The sequence below is a fragment of the Orbicella faveolata genome, unplaced genomic scaffold, assembly GCF_042242905.1.
Source record: "Orbicella faveolata isolate gen_17 unplaced genomic scaffold, um_ofav_v1 contig_13, whole genome shotgun sequence".
NCBI lineage: Eukaryota > Metazoa > Cnidaria > Anthozoa > Scleractinia > Merulinidae > Orbicella > Orbicella faveolata.
The window spans coordinates 30,591,081-30,612,500 of NW_028301540.1; the positions used below are offsets into that span (position 1 = coordinate 30,591,081).

General features: G+C 38.3%; 4 protein-coding genes across 4 annotated transcripts in view; 2 read left to right on the forward strand and 2 right to left on the reverse strand.

Moving 5' to 3' along the window:
* Nucleotides 1-44: 44 nt before the first annotated feature.
* LOC110054356 (sorting nexin-4-like) lies at nt 45-10,393 on the forward strand. The gene is made up of 15 exons (XM_020760743.2): nt 45-196; nt 1,099-1,210; nt 1,757-1,786; nt 1,901-1,978; nt 2,261-2,332; nt 4,514-4,561; nt 4,700-4,749; nt 5,298-5,370; nt 6,392-6,453; nt 6,711-6,776; nt 7,222-7,314; nt 7,731-7,833; nt 8,252-8,427; nt 9,110-9,224; nt 9,637-10,393. Exons 1-15 carry the CDS (start codon nt 45-47, stop codon nt 9,682-9,684), a joined length of 1,278 nt encoding a protein of 425 aa, XP_020616402.1. The 3' UTR covers nt 9,685-10,393.
* A 751-nt stretch (nt 10,394-11,144) lies between these two features.
* Nucleotides 11,145-16,028, reverse strand: LOC110054359 (small ribosomal subunit protein uS15). Its single transcript, XM_020760745.2, has 7 exons — nt 15,888-16,028; nt 15,664-15,712; nt 12,536-12,614; nt 12,359-12,442; nt 11,955-12,040; nt 11,584-11,684; nt 11,145-11,225 (listed from the first exon to the last, which is right to left on the reverse strand). Exons 1-7 carry the CDS (start codon nt 15,908-15,910, stop codon nt 11,192-11,194), a joined length of 456 nt encoding a protein of 151 aa, XP_020616404.1. The 5' UTR covers nt 15,911-16,028; the 3' UTR covers nt 11,145-11,191.
* Nucleotides 16,029-16,949: 921 nt separating this feature from the next.
* On the reverse strand, nt 16,950-20,363 carry LOC110054354 (uncharacterized). The gene has a single exon (XM_020760740.2). It carries the CDS (start codon nt 20,270-20,272, stop codon nt 17,486-17,488), a length of 2,787 nt encoding a protein of 928 aa, XP_020616399.2. The 5' UTR covers nt 20,273-20,363; the 3' UTR covers nt 16,950-17,485.
* A 35-nt stretch (nt 20,364-20,398) lies between these two features.
* Nucleotides 20,399-21,420, forward strand: part of LOC110054357 (proteasome subunit alpha type-2) — a 5,986-nt gene continuing 4,964 nt past the window's right edge. The window contains exon 1 of the mRNA XM_020760744.2: nt 20,399-20,494. Coding sequence (XP_020616403.1) covers nt 20,457-20,494 — 38 coding nt within the window. The 5' untranslated portion in view covers nt 20,399-20,456. The remainder of the gene's footprint in view (nt 20,495-21,420) is intronic.

The following is a 21,420-nucleotide window of genomic DNA, read 5'->3' on the forward strand; positions in this document are numbered from 1 at the left end:
ACCGCTGACACGATAATGCGCATGCTTGGGATCAGAAAAATAACATGGCGGACTTCATGGGGGACGAGGCGAAGAAAATTCAATATTTTCCAGATGGAAGTCTATTAAATACAATGATCATATCGATAATTGACTCGGAGAAAAGATACACTGATATTCTAAAGGAACCTTACACAGTTTATCTCATAGAAACCAAGTGAGTATTTGTGTTTTCCAGGGTACATCAAGGTTTGGACGCGTCAAATCGGTACTATGAAAATTGATCTCTCGGCCTTGTTTTGAAGTTGTGATGCGCTAAATCTGATCTGCTATGGTTGTATTGGAAGCATTGCGTGGGCCGAAATATATAGTGATCGGAAAACGCGAAAACGTCTGCATCATGCAGAATCAAATGTACACATTGATCATGAATTTAATGAATCTTACTTTAAGCTTGTAAAACAAATTATTTAAGACTTATTTACTTGGCTGGCACGGTGGGAATTGTGCGTAGCAGGAAAGGTGAAAAAATGTTTTTTTTTTCCCTAGGATTGGGAGTTCGTAAAATCTGAAGTCCCCTGGGCCACATTTAACAGAAAATAGCTCCCAAATCTGTCCAGTGCCGGAATGAAGGCCTTCTGACAGGGAGTGGGAAAAAAAATTAAAATTGTGCAGGATTTTAGAGGCAAATTGTGCGGGAAAAAAACGTTGATTGTGCTGGGAATTGTGCGGGATTTGAAGTGTTTTGCTAAGTCCTACAGCTAAGCAAGGAAATTCAGCAATGATAAAATTTAACCAAATTTATTTCACTAGCAGTTCAAATACACCTAGCAGTCGCAAATTTTTTTAGAAAACTGTGTCTGACTGAGTCTGTCTAAACAAAATCATATTGCATGTGACACAACTAAACTTGACGGGTTGCAGGTTTTGGAGAATTGTGTGTTATTGACCAGCCCTCACCCTGTTAGAAGGCCTGAACGATGTATGACTGTACTTGATCCACTGTGGATGAGATGCTTGTCCATCATCGGGTCATCCTCAACTGTTCAATTTACCGATATCCATTTAAACACCTAAGTTAAGTTAAAGTAGAGTTCATTCATTCCTGTTACTTTTTAGGTACATTGATGGAGGCCCTCCTGCCGGGGAGCCCGACATGTCATCATCAATATGGAGAAGATACAGTGAATTTGAACTGTTAAGAAATTATCTTGTAGCAAACTATCCTGCGGTAAGAAAACAAAAACAAACTTTATAATGACTTTTCAATGGCACAGACCAGTGGCTGATCCAGACTTTGAGCTAAGCGGGGGGAGGTTTTGTTTTACTTGCCCTGTCAGCTTTTCTTCCTTCAGTCATTTCTTCTTTTTCCACCCAAAATAACGGGGGGGGGGGGGGTGAGCCCCGCGGGCCCCTCCCCTAGATCCGCCTCTGCAGACTGGCACATTTCACATATATAGCGCCCACTGCTCACAGAATTCAGTTTTGGCCAGAACCCCTCTTTAGAGTCTAAAAGGCCTGATCAATACATGATTGGGTTGAGAGAAAACAAAGCCAAGGAAAATGGAATGATGCAGTCAAAAATATGTACAAGAATAGGCAATAAAGAGGTATCATTCATTTTTGATATTACCTGGCTATCCCCTGTTCTTTGGTCTCTGGGTATCTGGAATGTCACACAAATAAACAGAATTTACATGTACATTGATAAGTCATGATTTAACATAGCTAGTCATGTGCTTAACAGACATTTTTAAAAGATGATTTTTTTTTTCAGTTGATTGTGCCTCCTCTTCCAGAGAAAAGGGTAAGAAATTAAAGCAGATTGAAATTTTTAACTCCTGTTTTTTGTCTTAAATGTACATGTAATTGTCACTGACTTTCACTAATCTTCAGTGGTTATTTATTTCTCTCTCTTCAGATTAACATAGCAGCCCTGCGGATAGCAGCAGATAAGTTTGATCCAGACTTTATAGACAAGCGCAAGGTGGCACTTGAGGTGAGATAAAATGTCACATACATGTAACATTCTGTTTCACATGGTGTGTGTCCTTTCTGTGAGCTCTATAAAGCTAAAAGCATCTTAGACAGCCATATAAATAAATGAAAACTCAAGAGAACATTCACTTTAGACTGTGATACCCTCAGAAATATTTCATTACTGTCCAAAATTATATTTAGAAATTTTTCCCGAGTACTCCCTCTAGCCCTTTTTATATGTTGTGATGGCAGATGAAGCTTTTTGTTCAACTTGATTCATTTTTGTCCTGTTTCATTCCAGAGCTTCCTATTAAGATGTGGGGCACATCCACAGATATCACAGGATCTTTCATTTATTTCATTTTTTAACCAGGTACATAATAAAACTTACGAATGTTTCTTTCTGAACCTAACTGGCACATCAAGATTCGAAATAAAAAATCCCATACCGTATTTACCCGTGTATTAGTCGATCCCGTGTATAAGTCGACCCCCAATTTTTGAGGCCAAAAACTAGATTTTCTTAATTTCCAGGTAAGAATTTCTTGGAAAACTTATCTTGTATTTCTTAAAATTATCTTTCAGCTACCACAGATATGTAAACAAATCACAGCATGTTTCAATGCGCAGTTTTAAAGCTTATTATGGCACGTATACGAGCGTTTTACCCAGTTTAGCAACACATGTGCATGCAGACTTTTCGATGATAATTTTTGTAAAATGCTCACAAAAATCAAACGTAAGGATTTCAAACAAGCCTTTTTAAGTGCGAAGAGATTAAAAGTGGCTTTATAAGACAGGCAAAACACCAAAGAAGCTCACGACTTTCAGAACGACGCCATAAACAAAGTGCAAAGCGTGGCTTGGGAACTTGGTAGTCAAGCCTTGAAATCGGTCAAGTACTGGTACAGAAGTCCTCGCACTCGTATCCTGCCAGGTTACCAAGCAGAGAAGTTCCAAGCGCGAAAGATATTTTCTCCGAGCGGCTTTACTACAGCTTTATTTAAAGGAAAAATATTGGTTCTTTATAACAAAATTGAGCCAGTGAGTGTCTACAAGATCCAGGTTAAAATTTAACGAATAAATGTTGATGCATTTTAACTTGAAGCTCTGATATGGAGAGACAGATCGCTAAGCGAACGTACGTTGTAAACTGTGCTGCCGCTTATCACATGTTTGTTAACATTGAAAAACAATTATTATGCTAATTATTTGACTGGCGCTTGGATCTCAAGTTTTGACCCATGTATAAGTCGAGGGCGAATTTTTGGACTGATTTTTAGGTCTTGAAAGGGCGACTTATACACGGGAAAATACGGTATTTACCCTCTGTCAGTGTCTATAGCCAAACACTAGTCAGGCCAAGCAATTAACATGAAAAAGCTGAGAACCCAAAATGGTAAGATGAAATTCAGTCGGTGGCCGAAGAATTAATGAATTCAAGTCTACCATGAAACAACTCAAGCTAGCGATCATAACAGAACTTGAACTTGCGACCTCTGGATTTCAAGTCCAGGGCCCTAACCACTTGGCCCGCAGCCTCCTATCATACAAATGTATGTAGGCATCTTCTAGCAGGTAATGTATGCTATGTGTAGTCCACTGCCATTCAGATAATTTGCTTTTGCTGACAAAATGCTGATATCCCTTTATTTGCCAAGGTGGGAAAATACACACAGTCTTATGTTAGGGTTAAGTGTCGAAAACATGAGGCCAGCGCCCAGTAAAAGTCCATGTGATGGCTTGACCTCTAGATTTGTAGCTATGGTGAAGGCATGTTGTGATTTAGACAAGACGCCCGTGCAACTCTGACTGATCTTTCAAGGTTGCAACTGGGCTAACTTGTTTTATGGCAAGCATTTCCAATCTTTGGAAATAGATCGTTTTCACTGCCACGCAATAAAAAAATAAATCGAAAACCATCCAGTGGAAAAAGCTATGAAATTATGATGTTATAGATGATAACTAAATAAGACACTTCTCCAAGGTTTAGGCCTGTGCGTTTCCCCAAACTTCAGATATTCGTGAAAATGTTTCGCAGATATTCATAGAGCCCAGTATGAAAACGCCATGTTGGTGTACCTCCGTGGTACACCAATATGGCGGCCGGAAAATAGTGTAAACATCTGGAACTTACTTTGACTATCTAGGCGACTGATTATCAGTACTGATCAAACAAGCATTTACATAAGCACTTTTCCTAATGCTCTAACTTCTAAAAAGGCTCAAAATCATGGGATAAGTATATATTTTTTGACAAACTCGATCATAGCCTTGTGTCACGCACCTCCATAACCCTGAAATTCAAAGTGCTCTGGATTCCAAATGAAGCACGCTATTGAGCTGTAAATTTGTAAACAGATATAAATATACTATCTCTTATGCCTGATGAGGATAAAATCTTTGTTGGCTCTTTAGTTTTGGATTTTACAAAGTGATGACGTCACATGAAAACTATCTATAGATTTGTCTTAAATTTGAAACAGTAGTAAATTAATTGTGCCAATAATTAATTTCAGAATGATGTAATTAACGACAACTGTGTGTTTTGTAGGAGGAGGGATGGAAGGAAGCGATACTTGCTACAAACTACCAAAGCAAGGTGAAAATATTTTTAGACTGTTGATTTGTAACATAGTTCTGACTTATTAGCTTAACAAAGTAGCAAGAAATGTATTTATTAAATAAGTGTTTTGTTACAAAGTTGCTTTTAATGTTTTACCTTTACAAATTCCTGCAGGTCGACTCAAGACTAAAAAGTTGGAGTGCTTCAGCCAAAGAACCTGACAGGTTAAATATTATATACAAATGATAATAAATGTTTTTTTTATCAATTTCAAAATAAGTCTACTGCCATTGAATTGCAATGAGTCATGGTATCCCCTTATGAAAAAAATACATTCATGATGCAGGGCTCAAAAAAAAAAAACTTGAATACCAGCTTGCTCTTAGGACAAGTATCTCTCAAATTTCACTTGCCCTGTACAAGTCTTAGTTTGTTCTTTTAACAATTTAATTAGTTGGCAGATGACTTACCTGATCCCTTGCCCATCGGGCAGGTGAGAATAAAAAGGTACTTGCCCACAAGGAGAATCGAGATACTTGTCCTGGACAACCAGATGACAATTTTTTTGAGCCCTGAATGTTGTCATATTTGCAACTTACCAAACAGGTGTCCTCAAAATACATGTAGCCTAGAAGTTTGAGACAGAACTTGTGATTGATTTTAAATTATAATTTCACCAGGGGCAGCCCATGTAGGGGGCATCTGTTCTCTTCCTCATTTTCTCTTGGCAGCATTTAATTTGAATTTTGTGCTGTGTTGTTTGCATTCTCAGGAGATTTGAAGACATGAAGCACTATGCTGAAAACTTAGGAAGCAATGTGGCAGCTATGATTAAAGTCAGACAGGTAGATCATCCATTGTTAAGTTATGCCTTGCCTATAGCTAAGAGGGTTTGGGGGTAACATGAAGTTCAGGTTGGGTCAAGTGACCCATACTTGTGAAGTTTATCACAGTTTATTATTTAAACACCAGTGAAATACCAGGATTTTTCCTTTTACTAAAAAATCATCTCTTCATTGCGTGCAGTGAAGATACTATTCTTATTATTCGGACTGTAAAGATATCATTGTTTTGTCCCTTTAACTACACTTAAATTTGTTGCTGTATGATTGAAACATCTTCTGATCCTCTTTGGTCGGCTTCAGCAATCTTTGGCAATCTTCGGTGATCTTCGGAAAATGTCCGGAAATGTTCAGAAAATGTTCGGAAGTGTCCATCTGGCCTTTGGAACAATTTTGGAAAATCTGCGGAAATCTTCGGAAAGTGGTTGGAAATCTTTGGAAAACCATCAAAAACGTCGTCATTAGTATGTTTATATAATAAACAAAATACTACATGCCCGCTTGTGGATACGAATTTTATCTTCCTGTGTTCAACTCAATATCTCACTCGTTCACTGTGCGCACTCGTGAGATATCTAGTTGAACACTTGAAGATAAAATTTGTATCCATGTGCTGGCATGTAATATCCTCTATTTCTGTAGCTTTAAGTTTAATTAACCAATTTCTACTCCCTTCTGGATGGGACACTAGTCCATTGCAGGGTCACGCCCAGGCATTAAATTCACCGATACCCAATTATTTATGGCTTTTTAAGTGTTTTTCTCTTTTAATACTATTAATAATATCTATTTCATACCTCAACCATTGGACAACAATTTTCCCAAATAGCATTGCATTAGTCAAGATTGACACCTGCATCATTTCCAGTATGTACTCATCTATGCAAACCTTCTTCAATAAATTAGTTCTAAATGATTTGTAAACCAGGAATAAAAAGTTTACTGTTAGTGTTTTGACATTCAATTCAACATATTACTGATAAAATATATACTATCTAAGTGATTTGATTTTCTTTTTGTTTAGCGCATTGCAGATATAATATTTGATATTCACAAACAACATGCTACTTATGGGAAGGTGTTTAGGTATGTACTAAGTTATTATTATTTTTCATAGTTATTATTGGCCACTTGTAAGGACAACGTGAATACTGTGAAACTAGTGTCAATTATGCATATCAGGATAGTTTGTACTAATCAGGTGACATATTCATTCCATGATCAAACTTTTTAATTTGCTACTCATTGAATGATATTTCTGTTTTCAATATCATCAATGTTATCGAACAGACATCAGATAGTTTGGTGGTGTACCGCATTGATATGTATAATGTCATTTACAGCGAGTGGAGTTCCTTGGAAAAGGAGATGGGTGATGGTCTACAAAAGTCAGGTCACTATATGGACAGGTGAGCAGGTTATTTAATACCCTCTGTCTCTTAAAACAACATCACAAGTGAGAGATAACTGCAATATTAGCGATATCAAATCTTTAACTACTACATTACTACGTCCCAGATAAATGAGGGTTGAGTTCCTGGTGATGACACTAAATGCCTCTCATCTGTAAGATGGAAAATGGAATTAAAAGCTGGCATTAACCACAAATCAGTAAAGAGTTTCCAGTGTGCCTTAGAGCATCTGTTGTATTGATGGAGGAGACAGCCAAAAATGTTCACATTGAATCTTCCACTGGTTGAACAGCCATTAAATATTCAGCCATTGCCTTACTTACTTGTCTTGCTTCTGTTAACTAGTAAATTGTTACGTTGTTTTACCATATGATCACTTATGTTGATATCTGAAACAACCTTTTTTTATTGAAGTGTGACTGTGTTTCTCTGTGTGAACTAGATTGGCTGCATCTGTTGATGAGGCACTTGGTGAAGATGAAATGGCTTTCTCTGAGCCACTCAAGGAGTATTTGCACTTTTCAGAAGTGTTGAAGTGAGTTTGTAATGTTCCGCTGATTGTACATCTGGAAATGTATCAAATACATCAGAATAGTTTGTCACTGACAGAATCTAACATCTAGAAGAACAAGATTAATTTAGCAGTGTACAGAGTTTATTTTAACATTGAACTACTCCTAAACTCATATCATGGCACATATCCTGGCTGTAAACAAAATGTATGCAAAGCAGCAGAATCCAAAATACTGGCCATTAAGCAGTGCTTGTGATAAAATCAACTATTTCTTTTAAATAACAAGTAGATTCTTTGTTGCTGTGCGTCTGTTCCATAATTGATCTCAGATGATGCAGAATGTGACTTGTGTTCCTCCTTAATTCAGATGAGTGGCATAAGGCCATTCTAGTCCTGACAGTGTTCATTCTTTAATTGCAATGTCACATTCCTTCCAGAGGTGTATCCCATAAGCAGTTGTTGCGTCAGTATGATGTGGAAAAGGCAGAAGAAACTTTGACTAACAAGAAAACACAGAGAGATGACATGCAAGCTCAAAAGGTGACTCAGACAACAATCGTATGCACTATAATAGTAATAACTATATTCTAAGACTTATTTCAATTGTTAAGTGAAAAGTATGAGCAGGGTCACAGTCAAACTGCCTCATCATTACTGTGGTCTCCATGATAACTCTACTAACAGCATGCTCTGTATGTGCATAGTCTCAAATGAGAGCATAAAAGACATCTGTTGCTACTCTTAAGATGAGGGCTCATGGGGCTGAGAAGTGCAGATCTATGGTGAACCTTGGACAGGTTCCCAGGGAGACCACTGAGGTCCTCCACTGTTGTCACAAAATCTTAAATGTATGGCCAATATAAAAAGCCATTTTAAAGTCTATTTATTTTTACTGAGCAACAGTAGGCAAAGTGTATTTTTTGTAATTTCCTAACTATTTTGTTTTGCTGTGCTGTAGCAAGCCATAGAAAGTGGCCAAACCCCACCCAAGTCTGGTGGATTTTCATTCAAGGGATTGTCATCAATGATTTTTGGTGCCGATACTCCAGACATTTTGGAAACCAAGATAAACAATTTAGAGGAACAGATAACTGATGCAGAGGAAACTGTGAAGACCACAAAAGAGGAGCTCAGGTGATCATTTGTCACTCTTTCCTTGTATTTGGCCACTTGCTGATTAAACTGCATTTACTTGTCCTCTGGCTTTTAGCTAGATGGGCATCCAGGCATCCTGTGGACAGCCACTTATTAAAGAAAATTGTTTTATTTTTCATGTGTTGTCTTATAAATTGTTCACTTGAGGAGGCCCCATAGCAAATTTTGGATGCCCACTTTTCAAATCCTGGCTAAAAGTCTGCCTGTCCTCAATTTTCTTGTAGGATTATGTAAATAAGTCTTAATATTGTAATTTTGTTGCTGACAAGCAAATTGCCGACTTAAAAGGCTTTTCATAACTGAGTAAATTTCAAGTTCTTTTTCAAGAGGGGAATCAATGCGAATGGAGGTTCTAGAATAGGATTCTAGGCAAGCAGTATGTGTTAATGGTTCTAACTACTGGTTTATAGCCTTATGCATGCATTGACATCATGCCTGTCACTGATGCTGGATACAAGTAGCAGTTGTCCCCAGGACATGGAAATCCAGTGTCTGCAGTAGAGCAGCAGAGACCAGTGTATCTGTTTACACACATACACTCACAGGTTGTAGGGTATATATTGCTGTTTACTTGTCTGCAGCTGCAGCACAGCATTTTCTGTAGTACGCAACTTTCTTGCTTTGTTTTCCTCATTTGTTTATTTTTGTTTTCATCCCTCAGACTTTTCAACGAGGAAGCTCTTAAGGACTATGAACGCTTCAGAAAACAAGAAGTGAGAGATTTGAAGGAAGTGTTGGCAGCACATATCAAGACTCAAATAATACTTTGTAAATTGGTATGTCGCACACCTTGCCATTAAAGCCGCTTGATAGTAATTAGTTATAACTGCATTAGTATCAGGAATACACATCTCCTACCAAAATTAGCATTCTGTACCTTCCTTGGTATTCTAGCCTCTGAAGACAGACTGATTTATAACACCTCTTGCTTCATTTTAATAATCAGCTTGGAGAGAAAAATCATACAAGCATGTTCTTAAAAAAAAAAAAAAAAACTAAGAAGATCACAGACACATGCTAAAGGGGTTATTGGAAATCTGATAGAGTTCTGAAAGGGCACACTCACTTTTAACGGAATATGTTTCGCTAAATTAGAATATATTTTTTGGGAGTGACATATTTTAGAAAGGGGAAGATTCGGAACTGTGATAGCAAATTTGAAAGCCATCAACTTCTTTTTGTTTGCAGGGGATTTCGACATGGCAAGATATGAAAGAGACTGTACAGACATTGTAGTACAAATCATCTAGAGCTTAACAGAATTATATTAATTTCAACCCTGAACAGAATGTATGTTTTGTATCATATCTGACAATCATGTTACCATGATGTTACTTAAACAAAGATTAGTAAAACTCTAAATAGAGGACTAATAGGTAATTTTTCATCAACATTATGCAGAAAGGAAAATATAGCACAGATTCAATATAACTTTTGCAAAACTTATTTTAAGTAGTTCTATTCTTTAACATAGCACTTCCCTTGTGTTGTAATCTCTTTGATCCTGAAAGCCTTTGTGCTCTAATCTTTTAAATGTAAATGAAAAGTCAGTAGTAATATAATCCAACGACACAGTAAAATACTGGTTCAAGCCTTGAATTAGTAGAAGTTGTCTTTTATTGGTGAAAAGGGAGGGGGATAGAGTGAATGAAACCGGATTGCCGTGGATCCAGAGTTTTAATTTGGTGTAAGACTTAATCAACAGCCAGGTTCTCCCTGGCTGTCAAAAGACAAGTACAATGTAGCTGTCAGCTTTGGCATGAAAAAAGGAAGACCTTTTGACAGTTGTACTCTTCTGTAACCGCCTGATCAAAAACTCACTGCGAACACTGGGTCTTGTTTGTTAGTGGAAATTAGAGCCTGTTACAAGATGACGTATAAACTTGAGCTGGTTCAACTGTAACATCGGGGCTGTCTACAAATACAATAAAACTGCATATCCACATTTGATTTGTGTTTCCTCACAAATTCATAGCAGTGGGAATGTTTAAAACCTAAATGAGACTTCCCTCCTTCCCTGCACAACAGTAATTTTGTAATGCAACTCAGTAGTCTGACGGCAAGAAGCTATAACATGACTTTTGAAAAGGTCTGTATAATAGCCTTAGGTGCCAGTTATTGCCTCTCAATACAACATTGGACATTTTGTGAAATGCCCATAGCAATGCAGTACATGTATTAATTTGAACAGATACAGTAATTATCACGTCCCTTTTGGCTGAACAACGACAAACAGATGGTCTCTGATTAAAATCTTCTAGTTGTCCCTAATAGCTTTATGCATTATTATAAGTACAGTGAAATTAAAGTTTTCCAAACCCTTGATTTTTCAGATCTCCTGATTATTCAAAGCACTATTTCACTCTCTCTCTGAAAAAAGTTAGGAGAACTTCACCTTCATTGTTTTGAACCTCCTGATTTCCAACAATTTCTGTTACTCTAGGTGGTTCAAAACATCAGGATATTTCCAAGGGTTTGGGCCAGGCACCGGGCAAATATTTTTGACTGGCTGTTAGGGCGATTATTCCCGCCTTGTTTGACCATCTAGCGAGAAGTTTTTTCTTACAAAGAAGTTCAGGTAAAAAAGTTCTGCCCGCCTGTGAAAACCAAATGCTCTCCTGCTCAAAACGTTGACAGAATTCCTGATTTTAATGTGCAGTATGTAACAACAAAATTAACAGATATCAACAGCACAGTGAACTCTAAAGGACCATTTTATTTCATTATTGTTTACAATCTTTCTTTATGCAACCAATGCAGAGGCAGTTGATGACTCACTGAAACGAAAGTTAAAATACAATCAGTCACAAATTTGAACACCATGTCTTTGCGGCAGAAATTACTTTACCAGCTACTCCAACTAACATTATCACCTATTTTCATAACTTTTTGTAACATGTACTTGTAGATGTGAAAATCCTGTTTTATTACTTAGGCTGTGCTACTTGCAAATTGTTTTTCTTTCAAAAGTTTCTTTCAAAGGAGATCCCCAATGGAATTTGATGGAAGTGGCTCCAGTGAAGAAAGTCACCTTCATCATGTTTGTAATCAGTGAGTCCACCTTGTTTGCATTTTGTATACTAAGAACCTTCTTGAAACAAGTCATTAAAGACAAAACAAGAGATAAAGTCTTACTATTTCCAGTTTGGAGGCAAAACCCTCTTGGTCTTGTAATATCGAGCCAAGCGATGGATCCGGCTCTCGATAAGGATAAGCCTGAATTTAGAATCCTTATCCTGTGAAGTAAGATTTATAGGAAGATATAAATTAAGGGACTGACTCTTTCTAGAGAGGACCTCTGATCGTTTTCACCATTTATTCAGTTGTAAAATACTAAACATGATTCTAAACAAACATCAAGTATTTAAAGTAGACTAAATTTCCAAGCACTAACACAACTGTAATTAAGCAATTTAGTGATTTTGTCCAAAATTATACTACATAGAGGTATTAGTTTTATTTTATGGCCAGTTCCCCAATTTTGGAGGAGATAGTTGAATCCTTACCTTGCGGTGCTTTTCAAGATGCTTGCGGACAGCAACAGCTTTTTTGATAAGGAAATATAGATCCTCAGGAAGGGTTCCTGCCAGTCCTAACACATGGAAAGATAATTTTTAAGATATTCAAAACAATACATAATGACTAGGATGAAAACTGCATGCCAGCTTTCAGTATAAGGGGTACTTAGATGGGAGTAACAACAAAACAGCGTGCCATAACAGTTGTATGAAGAATGATACTGTTACCTCAAAAAGTACCCAAGCATTGGCTCCTGTTACTTGCCAAAGAACAAAACACAATAACCTCCGCCAGGATTTAAACCCAGAAGGCTTGGTCCACAGTCCTACCATTAGGCAACTAACCCAACAGGCAATCCATTAATGCTATGTTATACAACAAAAGTTTATACCTTTAGCCTTAAGGATCCTAAGAATCTTGTTTCCTGTGATGTAGCGTACTTGTGCCACACCATGTGAGTCACGCAAGATAACACCTATTTGAACAACAGATCACCAAGTCAAGTTCAGTCCTCAATCCCGCCCTTTGATTTCTTGCATAAAAATAACATAACTTATGTTGTACTGACCTATCTGAGAAGGTGTCAAGCCCTTCTTGGCTAGCTTGTATATTTGTTCCTTGACATCATCTGCCGTCAACTTGAGCCACTGGAACAAAAACAAGGCAAAAATACATATAAAATCAACACAACTGATACAGGTAAAGATAGTTCCTTCCAATTTTCCACCTTTAGCCTTGTCGTCATCTTACTTACTCAATACTCTCCCTTCCCCTCCCCACAAACTTTTAAACATCCCCCATCGGACCCTCACTAACCACAACAAAAAGACTTTTATTTGTTCTTTCCATTGTTCACATCTCAACACCAGAAAACAATTGAAGAAGCTAGTCATAAAAGGGGATAAGTGACGATTTTGGTTGCTTTTCTTTTTTCTTGCTCCAAATTAGCTGAATTTTTTGCATGTGGTCTTCAATGTAATAGAAAAATGTGGTTCTGTATTTTTGTCGCTGGTTTTTGCTTTGTTTTCGAGTTAAAACGTAGGCAAAAAACTTGGCTTTTCCTAGCCATGTCTTTAGGAGTTTATTTGTTGAACAGCAAACAGGCAGACTGTTTATAGTGTATGAAGTCAAAACCAAATCCCACAGCATATAGAGCGGAAATCTGGGAACGGATTGTTTACACCGGTTATTGTGACGTGAACACAACACGTGAATCGATCGAGCGTCAAACGAAATGCCATCAAACAAAAAAGAGATGTGCCGTATTAGAGCTCTGTCAACTAATATCTTAAGCATTGTTTTAAAGTACCTTGTGTGCCTGCCTGGTGGTTGAGAGGCATCATAAAGCCTCGATAAACCCGTAAGTCATCAGCACGTTTTAAAGAATCAAAATGTGTTCTGAAACTTTGAAGGCAGCTGATATACCGTAATCGTGTTATCGGCGTTCGAAGTCAGATCGAGCCAGGTAGCAAAGTCCAAGAGCAGTTCTTGCCCAAGAAAAATACCCTCTGGTGAGTTGTGGCCCATTTGCCAAGCGTTGCTAGCGTCAAAGTTTGGAAAGCGAGAACTGGTTTTAGACTTATAAAATTTGTCTTGTATCGACCGCCATGTCTTCCCGCGCACGAGGTGTAAAGACCCTTCCCGGCATGCATTGCGATTACGTTCTGCGGACGTTTCTCGAACTGGTAACTAGATTTAAACATAATAATGGCCAGCAAGTGGCGATCGATTGTAACAGATCTGTGATCCAGTTTGCGTTGATTTTATTTCAAATCGGCATGATTTGTAGTGTTTTGAGCTTCTGGGATCAGGGGACATGCAGATGTATGGAGACCCGTACGTTGCGCAGAAGGGTTAATCTGTTAATCTGTCAGCCCTATTTATAGAGCGTTTTCACGTGGAGTCATCAAATTCTTAAATCCAAAACTAAACAGCCGCCAAAGTTGTTGTCCTCATCAGGCATAAGAGGTACCAGCGCATTTTGAACTTGGAAGTTATGGCGGTGCGTGACATAAAGCTACGATCGCGTTTGTCGAAAACTATGTTTTATCTCGTGATTTTTTAGCCATTGAAGACGTTGCCGTATTTGAAAAAGTGTTTATTGAAATGTTTATTTGTTTCATTTTATTTTTATTTACACCTTTTTGTGACCTGAAATCAGCATTTTTGAGCTTATACGTTGCGTGAAATTACCATTTTCAGGAGCCCATCATGGGCTCCTACCATTTTGCTGTTTTCTAAGTGAAACCAACATCCTTGCCGTCACGCGTTAACGTGAAATCAACATTTTAACCTATTTAGACCTGAAATCAACATCATTGAGCTTATGCGCTGCGTGAAATTGACATTTTGCTGGTTTCTAAGTGAAACCAACATCCTTGCCGTCACGCGTTAACATGAAATCAACATTTTAACCTATTTAGACCTGAAATCAACATCATTGAGCTTATGCGCTGCGTGAAATTGACATTTTGCTGGTTTCTAAGTGAAACCAACATCCTTGCCGTCACGCGTTAACGTGAAATCAACATTTTAACCTATTTAGACCTGAAATCAACATCATTGAGCTTATGCGCTGCGTAAAATTGACATTTTGCTGGTTTCTAAGAGAAATCAACCTCCTTGCCGTCACGCGTTAACGTGAAATCAACATCTCAACCTATTTAGACCTGAAATCAACATCATTGAGCTTATGCGCTGCGTAAAATTGACATTTTGCTGGTTTCTAAGTGAAACCAACATCCTTGCCGTCACGCGTTAACGTGAAATCAACATTTAAACCTTTTTTGACCTAAAATCAACATTTTTGAGCTTATACGTTGCGTGAAATTGACATTTTGCTGCTTTCTAAGTGAGATCAAAGTCCCTGCGGTCGCGGCGGGCCGATCCTTTGTTATGATAAACCGAGGCGAGACTTCGACTTATAACAAAGGCTTGGCTTGGTTATTATAACAAAGGATCGGCTCTGTTTATCATAACAAAGGCCCGGCTTCGTTTATTTGCAGCCTCGGCGGGAAAAGGGCGTTAGGTATTTTAATCAAAAGTGAACTTTGTCGAAAACGCTCCAAATTTCGCATAGAGTTTTGTTTAGGTATGTTTAGCAATGTCCCGTAGTTTTTGCGCTAAACCTTGCTTCGTTTTCAGGATATTGCGTATGCAAAAAACCACTCGGTTTTCCTAGCGGCGTCTTTATAAAGCGAAGCAAAAACCAGCGGCAAAAATACAGGAACACGTTTTCCTATTACATTGAAGACCACATGCAAAAATTCAGCTAATTTGGAGCAAGAAAAAAGAAAAGCAACCAAAATCGTCACTTATCCCCTTTTATGACTAGCTTCTTCAATTATTACCCCTTATCTTGAGACTAGTGACAGTACAAATCCCATCCTCTATTTTGATCCTGTCCAAAGAATCAAACGTATCCAAGTAGGCAATCCTGTTGCAGGTCAAATGCCATCCATAGCTAAGAGTACAGAAACCGAATTGAACTTTCTCACCATTCTCAGAAAACGACATACCACATAACGTCTTATACCACACCGAGAGAACTGAACGCATACATGTAAAACCGGACTCGAAACTTTAGGTTCAAACTAACACGCTTGGACTCTTCAATTACAAACATCAGTGTGTATTTTGCTCTTTTTGAGAAGGAAACAAATTCAACAATATGCACACATAATATTCATTTCTTACCGTTGGAACGCTTCGGCGGTATGGCAAAGCTGAACCAGAAATACCTTTCCTTTGGGAGAGATCGTAATTTTTAAGTTAATTTAAGTAGAGCAAAAAGACTTCGAGTTAAAAATTCTCACAATCTAATCGAGTTTCTAATGGCCACTGATTGGAGAAACGGGTTTATTTTACGTTACAACGTTGGCTCAACTACTCTGCTGACTCTATTCGCTAAGCATCCTTACCCTGGTGCGTGCAATCGACCCATTTTGGCAGTTTTTTTGTAGCAGTTCCTTGGCTACAACTGATTCCAAGATGGCCGCAGAAAAAAGAGAACGACCTCACGTGTCGGCAAAGTGTTACTTCCCAGGATTCCAATGGGGAAAGGGTACTAGTTTCCAGTCTCCACGCAAAACGCATGGAATATGTTTGTCGCAAATTATATTGGCATTAGCGCAATTTCAGGTTAAACAAATCGTTTTTATTCAAAGCATTATTGATGTAGTTTTGTTTCCAACGTTTGCATTTTCATGAGCTGAATAATTACCTGAATGTATTTTTATACACAATGAAAATTTTCCCTCTAAACACAGAATCAAGGGCACCAAAAAGCGTTTTGAACAAAAATATACACAAGATGTAAGGTTCTGCTGTTTCCCAGGGAAATATTAGGCAACTGAAAACAATTACCCCACTAGAAGCGTGAAAGTTTTACTATGAACGAACCAGACCCCTGGTAATTGAACTTAACCCTGAAAAATACAGTTTGCACAATTATGGGGATGGATACATTGCTTTTAGTTAATAAATTAAGCAGGATAAAATCTAAGCTTCTGACTTGTAGGGTCATGTAAAAGCAAAGAAATAATCAAAACTGAAAACCTGAAATTTGAAATTTGGTGAGCACTAGCTAAGGGCACTAAATCATTTATAAATAAAAAAAATTAGTTAAAATAAGTATTTAACAATAACTGCAGAAATTCTCGAAAGCTCATTGGCTAATTTTCATTGTCAATAAGCAGACAGACACATGAATTTATAACTTATGTGATGCGGCAATGAGTGAGATTGGGCAATTTGACAATTTGTTATCGTAAAAAACAAATTGACGTCAGTTTTTTTTAAGCGTCTGTCCTGTTTTTGACAATGAATTTTGTCATAATAGTCGAATACCACTCGGCTATCGCATTGTGGATCCACAGCTACTTTGACATATTATGACCAAATTCATGACCAATAACAGGACAGACACATGAAAAACTGATGTCAATTTGTTAAATTTAGTCTCAATATAAAGACAAAGTAAGTTTTATTTATTGCCATTTATTATATCTAGCCCAAAATCACAACTTACATATTAACTTCTCTGAAGATTGGCTTGGACCAATAACATCTACAAATAAAAAGATAAATGCACTCTTTCCTTTCATTCATATTCATTAGTACTGCACAATTTTATCTTTCTTACACGCAAATTCTTCAAATACACTTTAATTGATCAAAAAGGCAACAATCTACGACGGGAATATGTGGCTATGCAGTATTTAAAAAACTTGCAACATTTTCAAATATAATGCACAGAGTGGCTCACAACACTACTATAATATTATTTCATTCTGATCAGTACAGTCACTATTTCTCCTTATAACATCACTGCAGAAGTGAAAAATCCACATAGAAATGTTCTGTTTTATTTTGTTTCACAGTTGACAACCCAGAAGTAAGTTCAGGTGGTTTTCAAGCTTTTGAATCAAAGTCAACAACAATTGAAAGTGATAAGAAACAAATTCAGTTTCTTAGTCAAATTTGTTGAAGGCTACCGCTGGTTCAACTAACATATTTCTCAGTCACACTCAGAGTGCAGCGCCTGTTTCTGAGTCCATTGTCCACTGAATTGCCTGCATCTCCTAATATGACTGGTACACTGAGGACCTTTAAGTAATCTGGTACAAAATGGACACCGAACATGCCCCACTTCTTTGATATGCATCATCAGTTTCTCAGCACTTTTGCACCTCTTTCCACATGCTTGACAGTGAAACATGCTATCATCATCAGCTTGATCTAGTGGAGTAACAGGATTGACCTCTGGGCAAAACCTCCTGTGCATCTTGGAAATTTTGTCCTGAAAAAACATACCACACTTGCACTGTGTGTGAATTTTGATGTGATTAGAAAGGGCATCCTGGCTCTTTAACTTTTTCTTACACACATGGCACTTGACAATCTTACCAGACTTCTCCTCAGCTTCATCATCAACAAGTTGTGTTTCATTAATGTGTGTCTGGTGTTGCTCTTTCACCAATTTTATGTGCTGGTAAATTTTGAACGCAACCCAGGCATCTAATGCAGCATAATGAATTTGCCTCCTTTTCAGAGGATACTTTCCCCAGTTTTTCCTGGCAACAGACTTTGGTGACTTCTCCAGTTTAATTCCAAGGAAGTGCTCAGCGAGAGCTTTGAAGCCCAGTTTTGGTGGTGCACTATTACCCATAGACTTTGCCATTTCCTGTGTATTGACTATTCCCTTGCAAGTCAATCCTGTATCACGTTGCAGCTTTGTAACGTCCTGCGAAATTGCATTTCCAACTTTCAAGATCTTCTTGTCATTCAAGATGGATCTCAGCAGCTGTGGTGGCGACTTCATGCTGCAAAGATGCAGCACCAAGCAAGAGCTTTCCACTCCTAACACTACAACAGCGGTCTTCTTTTCCATTCCTTTCTTGATGCTTACAAACTCGGGTTTAAATTTAACATCAAGACCGACTGCCTGGGCTGAACTGTCAATGATATTGTTCTTTAACCATGTTTCAGCTTCAACTGGATCTGCTGTATACACTGTCTCAACACCTTCAGCTGGGTATGGCAAAGTGTGAATCACTGCTGACTTCTCCTCAGCTTCATCATCAAAGAGTTTTGTTTCATTAGTGTGTGCCTGGCCTTGCCCAATTTCCAGTTTCATGCGCTGGTAAATTTTGAGCCCAATCCAAGCATCTAATGCAGCATAATGAATTTGTCTGATTGTCAGAGGATAGTTCTCCCAGTTGCTCCTGGAGACAGACTTTGGTTTCTCCAGGTTAACTCCAAGGAAGTGCCAAGCAAGAGCTTTGAGGCCCAGTTTCTGTGGTGCATTAGTACCCATAGACTTTGCCATTTTCTGTGTATCTACCATTCCCAGGCAAATCAATCCTGTGTCCCGTTTCAGCTTCACAACATCCTGCAAAATCCCACTTCCAACTTTCAAAATCTTCTTGTCATTCAAGACAGATCTCAGCAGCTGTGGTGGCGACTTCATGTTGTAAAGATGCAGCACCAAGCAAGAGCTTTCCACTCCTAGCTGTAAGACAGCAGTCTTGTTTTCCACACCTCCTTTCTTCTTGCTTACATACTGGGGTTTCCATTCAATATCAAAACCAACTGCCTGGGCAGAACAGTCAATGATATTGTTTCTTAGCCATGCTTCAGCTTCAACTGGATCTACTGTGTACACCACCTCGACACCTTCAGCGGGGTATGGCAAAGTGTGAATTAATGTCTTATTTGATGCTGAATTCGGCTTATTTCCACCAAAATCCTGCTTGGTAGAATGGTTCACATCTCGGCCATGATTCGGTGTATTACAAGCCAATGTCTGATTGGCCTCAGAATCCCGCCTGTTTCTCTTGGAGTCCAACTCTGTAGACTCCTGAGAATCTTTCATAACACTTGCCACGTGATGACTCAATGTTTGTTCAAACTCATGATTAGCCCAGTTGTTTTCCATAAAACTCTGCTCCGAGGTACAACTTGCATCACCAATACCATTTGGTTCATTATGACCTAACGTCTGATTTGCTGCAGAATCATGTTTGCTTCTCTTAAAATTCGGATTTGTAGCAACGGCATTTCGTATGTTGGCAACTAACATTTGAACTGACAGAGAATTGCTTAATACATTAAATTTTCTCTTTAAACCCTGTTTTGTATCACAACGTGTATCTTCACGGTCATTTGGCAGGCTTTGTGACACGGTTTGATCAGGCAGTTGATAAGCTGTAGTGTTTATCCCATAACTCTGTCCTGTATCTTCACTCGAGTGAAGAACCCCATAGCTTTCGACGGTTGGTTCTGGGTAATTCCAAGGAGCTTCAGTCTTGATATAGTGGTCTGCTCGTCTTGAAAGCGTTTGTCGCGTTTCATTTTGTTCTCGGTATCCATCGCCAGTTGTGTCAATCCAAAAACCTTCGTTTGCAGCCCAACTCTGAGAGGCATTCATTCCCGGCAATGAAGGAGTCATCTGTGAAAGTGAATACGTTGATTCGTTCCTTTTTGGACTACTGGGTTCTTCCTTGATGGGAAAACGTAAAAATACTTCCGTTGTTCCAGCAACGCCTGCCGCTTTGGCCTTGTGAATGCGATCGTTGATATATTCAGCTTTGCGACGTAACAGATAGTCCCATCCTCTCTCACCACTAGCTGATGATGACGAAGATAAAGGCGACATCGATGAATGCATATGATATTTTGTGTCCTGGCCCACAGCTTGGCTTGTTGAATACCGGCTTGTTTCTTGCTTACTGCCACTTGATCTAGTTCGAGTATTGTACCGATTTAGCCTACACCAAGTTCGATTGCGATTACGATTGCTCATTTTAACGAAATCAAAGGAAAATTCACTCAAAAGCGAAAAGGGATAGGGACGCGACGAAAACGGTGCGATCAATGTCGTGTGAGTGACTGAAGGAGGAACCAAGCCTTGGCGCCAAGCTTGTAGTAATGGGAACTAAACGCTGAGTCAGCGCGCCGCGGTGTATTGTGGTTAACCTTGTTCCAAAATGACGGAAAGATACAGCTTTAGTTTAACAACTTTCAGGTACATTTTATTCAATTTTATCCGTTTTGTTTTGCTTCAGTTGTTGATATAACCTACAGCAGTGTAATTCAGGTAGTTTTCTTTCGAGCTGAATGATGACTGTGCGCGAAAATATCAAATCGAACGTCAAACCTTTGATGGACCGACCAGACATTTCCACACTAGTACAGAAATCTATGAATTGTCTTCTAGCGTCATTGCTACTGCTTCCATGTGCCTTGAGGCAGTAAAATCTCATCTTCTTATAGAAGCAATTATGATGCCGTAAAAAAGTTTATTTTCTATCGACTTTTTTTGACAATGTAAAGTTAATCTTTTGTTATCAACAGCCCTAAAACCCTTACCACACGTGCAGTGTCTAAATATGAGCGTAATTAGATGAGAATTTAGCTATTAGTTTAAGTTGTTGACAAAGATAGCTGCTTCTATAGCCTTGAACAGTTATATACAGTTACAAGTGCTCAGAAATGGATCCTTTAAACTGCATTCCTGTTTTTGCTCCCCCTTTGAGGGTGCCAATTAGTGACATATTAGAAGGAAAAAAGGCTGCACCAACCCCTGTACATAAGGTTGGGAAAAGAGGAGGTATATATGCCTCCTGTATGAATTTGGTGGCCTTTTTAAAAGGTTACAATAGGGAATGGTTCGGATGTTGCTGTTCAATTTTGTTATCTCTCGATAGTAACAAATGCACAGAGCAGTAGTTTGTCAGGCATTTTTGTAAAACAGTTAGGTTGTTTCCTAAGGGTCACTTCTTGACCGAAAAAGGCTTTTTGACTGCCAATAAGTTCTCAAGTGTCAAAAATTTCTCAAAAGCAGGAAATTTCTCAAGTGATTTACCGTTACTTCATTTGTAAAAATGTGGGAATTTGCTAACATATGGAGAGCAGGACTTTCTCTGAGCAGGAAGGTGCTTAAAACTTTAT

Bases quoted from the DNA above. Each gene is read 5' to 3' on its own strand.
- LOC110054359 (XM_020760745.2), bottom strand. From the start codon at position 15,910: ATGGGTCGATTGCACGCACCAGG. The intron at 12,443-12,535 runs GTCAGTACAACA...TTGTTCAAATAG, and splicing joins CTTGACACCTTCTCAGATAG to GTGTTATCTTGCGTGACTCA. The intron at 11,685-11,954 runs GTAAGGATTCAA...CTTACTTCACAG, and splicing joins ATCTTGAAAAGCACCGCAAG to GATAAGGATTCTAAATTCAG.
- LOC110054356 (XM_020760743.2), top strand. From the start codon at position 45: ATGGCGGACTTCATGGGGGACGAGGCGAAGAAAATTCAATATTTTCCA. The intron at 4,750-5,297 runs GTTAAATATTAT...TTGCATTCTCAG, and splicing joins TCAGCCAAAGAACCTGACAG to GAGATTTGAAGACATGAAGC. The intron at 5,371-6,391 runs GTAGATCATCCA...CTTTTTGTTTAG, and splicing joins CTATGATTAAAGTCAGACAG to CGCATTGCAGATATAATATT.
- LOC110054354 (XM_020760740.2), bottom strand. From the start codon at position 20,272: ATGAGCAATCGTAATCGCAATCGAACTTGGTGTAGGCTAAATCGGTAC.